We start from the raw sequence: 4,356 nt of genomic DNA, 5'->3' as shown, positions 1-4,356 counted from the left end.
GATTGAATATTTGTCAACTTGGGATGCATAATCGATCTCTTTCTCCAACCACATCTTTGGTTCTCTCCCCATGCAACACATGTCATCGTTTACCTCTTTTCTTACCCATTAACCATAAATGTATTGTAAATCCGTTTATCTCAAAAAATGAGCGAAGATGTAGATTTAGATTCGAATCGTTTTGATGAAGAAGAGTTTAAAAGTCCAAACACCGAAATCTGCTTCGAAGCTTTGATTATTGTGACTACGCATAATCATGTACAAGAAGAAAAGATAATTATTAAAACTCTCCAAGCATTGGAGAAGTATACAATGGGTTATTTTCTGGAGGAAGCGACATCGTACAATCTATGGAAGCAATGTGTATCGTAGATGCTAGAGATAAGAAATTCTTGACACAACCAGAACTTCATATATGGTTGCTACGTTGAAAAGTTGATGTTGGGTTTTTGAATAAGTAATAACGAAAATTGTCATGACCATTAAGTAAACAAACCATTCCCACGTCTAAAAGACGAATGGCTATAAATCTTTATTTATTAAAATGCATTGAATTCCAAGTAGACCGATTGTAGTCATGTGAGATGCATTCTTGTGAACTATATTGAATATGAAACACAAGTGTTGGAGATTGACTGACTAGTTTCATGTGATGACAATTTATGAAAACAACATAATATAAAAATATAAGGAGTATGGAGTTTCACATCAAATGATCTATAGACTATAATAATTTTTAAATCTTAATTGTAAAATAGAAAGTAAAATAAGTAGGTGTAACTATACAAAAAGATTTCATGGTTGAGCTAATTAGAGATAGAGTGATACTCTAAAAAAGACGATGATATGAAAAATCGTCGTGATCAAGTAAGAATGACCATGTCATAACTAAATAAACCAACCATTCGCACTTGTAAAACCGAATTCCTATGTAACTCTGTCGATTAATATATATTATAAATATGAATGAAGTCAACCAAAATCCTTCTTAACGAGTTCTTGGCAAGTCACGTAAAAGAATTCATCTCCCTCACAGAGTAGAAAAAAACGCATCATGCAAGACGTTTGGTAGGTACTAGTCAAGCCTCGGTTCGTGCAGCAAATAGCCATGACGGAGCGCACGTTTGGAATAGATGGCGTGCTTTGCTTCCGGGAGAACACCAACACCATCACCATCTGGAAAAGCTCTCATTTGGGTAAGATTACTCAATACCCAGAATCGTCTGTATTGCCGTATAAAAGCGAAATGACAGTTTTCATGTGAAATTTGAAGAATTGAATTGTTTCGTGAACGAAAGTTGTAAAACTTTAGGTATTTGGTGCAACAAAGATTTCGAGGGTAACATTCACTCATGCCTTATTTATACTCACACTAGAGAGAATACAAGAAAAATATCACGAGTAAATGCGTGTAACTGTGTCAGTTGCGATGACCACATCCATCATTTTCCTGGTCCTGTGTGTGTCGCTGCAGTACTTTTGCATAACAACGTTGGCTTCTCAGGCAACCTGTGCGCCGCCTCCTGCAATTGAATGCAAAAGCAATGCATGCGACGTCTTCAATTACCAAGGCGTTTGGGACGACCGTGGGATTTGTAAAGCTCAGAATTCTGCATGGCCCACATCAGAAGCAGAGCTTGTGCAAGCTGTTGCGAATGCAGTGAAAAACAAGCAACGAATCAAAGTTGTGAGCAAGCTGTCTCACAGTGAGCCAAAACTGGTGTGCGTGGGAAGCGAAGGCCTCATCATATCCACCCAAAACTATGCCTCTGTAATTGAAGTGAATAAGACCGCCATGACAATTAGGGTTCAGGCAGGAGCGCTGATGAGCGACGTTCTGGAGGCGGCCGCCAAGGAAGGGTTGGCTCTGAACGCCATGATTTACTGGAGCGGCGTCTCCGCCGCCGGCGTTATCTCCACCGGCGCCCATGACAGCGGCCTCGTTGGAAAAGGCAGTGGCGTTTATGAGTATGTGGTTGCAATGAGATTAGTTGTTCCTGCTTCTCCCTCCCAAGGCTATGCAAAGGTGATCAGCTTGACAGAAGCAGACGAGGAATTGAATGCTGCCAGATTGTCTCTGGGCACTCTTGGAGCGATTTCCGAACTCACATTCGCTTTGCAGCCAATGTACAAGCGCTCCATTTCGACCGTGGTGAAGGATGACACCGATCTGGAATATGAAGCCGAGAGTTTCCTGAGAGCTCATGAATTTGCAGACATAAACTGGATTCCCTCACACGGGAAGGCGGTTTATATTCCCATTGATCGACACCCAGTCAATGTTCCAGGAGATGGCCTCAACTCTATAATTGGCAGCGCCAGCAGTGTAGTCGACATCGAAAGAAAAGCGGCAGATTGTGAGTACAAGTCAACAAATTGATGTGCCCATCTTCACCAAATAAATAACGATTATGATAATGATAAACAAATAGTTTTCTTATAAAAGTAGACACCGAATGCTTAGTTAAAGGATCAGGCCTTTGGGTTAACTTATTGTTTTTTTCCATCACTTTTTAAAGATTTAATGTTCTACCTTCTCATCACAAATTTAAATAATATTCGTGTCTATTCATCTAATTATTTGATTCTATTGTGTAGATGAAGCAATCCAAGATAGGGCAGACGTTGAAGCTATATGCAGTGTACTCATAAACGAGACACTTGATCTTGCAATTAATGGTAGCGGCTTTCTCAATGATGGAAAACGCTTTACGGGGTACCCGGTAATAGGATTCAATCACCACATGCAAACGTCTGGTGGCTGCCAAGCAGGAAGATACTCTGTGGCTTGCACTCCCACATCAATTTTAGATAAAAATGAGACCGTCTGTTCCTGGGATCGACGAATATATGCTACCTTATACTTTGGTGTGGAACTAAGAGTGCCTGTATCTCGTTTGCCCCAAGTAATAAAGGATGTGAAGAGGATAAGGGATTTGAATCCTCAAAAATTGTGTGACATGTCAGGAATATTTATGCGCTCTATTAAGAAATCTGATGCGTATTTGGGACCTAAGGAGGATGTGGTGACATTAGACATGATGAATTATAGGTCAAGGGCGGTCGGTACACCCAAGTGGAATGAAGATGTCTATGAAGAGATTGAACAGATGATAATTGAGAAGCATGGTGGCGTGTTACATTGGGGCAAATCAGGGGGTTACCTGTTTCAAGGACTAGCTAAGAGGGCAACTAATTTAGAAAAGTTCATGGAGGTGAAGAAGAAATTTGATTCGTCCGGACTATTTTCTAATGAATGGACAGATGGTCTGTTTGGGATCGAGGGAGGAAGTTTAGAGATTTTCAGGGATGGGTGCGCATTGGACAAAGTTTGCAAGTGTAGAGAGGACAGTCATTGTGCTCCCCAAAAAGGGTACTTCTGCAAACCGGGAAAGGTTTGGAAGAAGGCACGTGTTTGCACAAAACTCAATTAACAGTTTATAGCTCCGCTCTGTGTGGAATCTTCTTTAGTTTTATTCAATGCAGTAAATAACAAATGTATCCTCAACAAATAAATGCGTGTTGATTACATAACTTGCAACTTGATATTTTATACTGTAAGGAGTACTTGATATATCATTTGGTTATATATTTTTATAGATTTATTTTAATATTTGTCATTCTAGCATTTCTTATGGTCTAGAATTTAAATAATCATTTTATTTTTTTTAATATTATATGGCTTTTCTTAAGTTAGAGATACGAGAATTTAATAAGAGATCCTATTAGATCGAAGTAATTTTTTTTCAAATTGTTGTAAAATTATAGGCTTTTAAATTATTAAGACTTTTGAAATTTGTGAAAGATAAATTGACTACATACTTTAATTCATCATTAAATATTTTATAATTGCTTGTCAAATGTTCTAATTGCAAATAGTAGCGATAGTTCCTATCACCTTCTTGCTACGATATGTGTTCTTGTACATGTGAAGCGTTCAAAATGCCTCCTTTTGGTATCTTTATTTATCACAATATTTAAGAACATTCTCCTTGTCCTTGGTCTCCATGGCAATTTTTAGTAGTCATCTCTTTTTCTTTTCCACTTCTATATCCTTTTTCAAGTATTCACCTTGAATCTTTTCGTTCTCACACTAGTAATTTGATAATAAGAGGTGGTTTTTTTAATTTCCATCTCAATACAGTGGTCTTGTCCATATTCTTCATGAACACTTTGATTTCGTTCCAGCAATAAATCATTTTCATGTGATTGAACAACACTCCCATATACTTCATCAACGCCTCTCTATCTATCACATCTTTTCCAAGTTGTAGTGACCATGCATGGTACTTATCAACATATTTTTGGACTCTTTAACCTTGTATATTAATGCTTTTATTGTTCGTGTATTTGCTC

The 4,356-nt window shown here is 38.1% G+C and overlaps 1 protein-coding gene across 1 annotated transcript; it reads left to right on the top strand.

Annotated features, from left to right (window-relative positions):
- Positions 1 to 1,405: 1,405 nt before the first annotated feature.
- LOC131875857 (probable L-gulonolactone oxidase 4) lies at positions 1,406 to 3,434 on the top strand. Its single transcript, XM_059220556.1, has 2 exons — positions 1,406 to 2,357; positions 2,599 to 3,434. The coding sequence occupies exons 1-2, from the start codon at positions 1,406 to 1,408 to the stop codon at positions 3,432 to 3,434; spliced, it is 1,788 nt and encodes a 595-aa protein (XP_059076539.1).
- Positions 3,435 to 4,356: the final 922 nt, after the last annotated feature.

The sequence above is a fragment of the Cryptomeria japonica genome, chromosome 5 (genome assembly GCF_030272615.1).
Source record: "Cryptomeria japonica chromosome 5, Sugi_1.0, whole genome shotgun sequence".
Lineage (NCBI taxonomy): Eukaryota > Viridiplantae > Streptophyta > Pinopsida > Cupressales > Cupressaceae > Cryptomeria > Cryptomeria japonica.
This window is presented reverse-complemented; position numbering and strand designations above follow the sequence as displayed.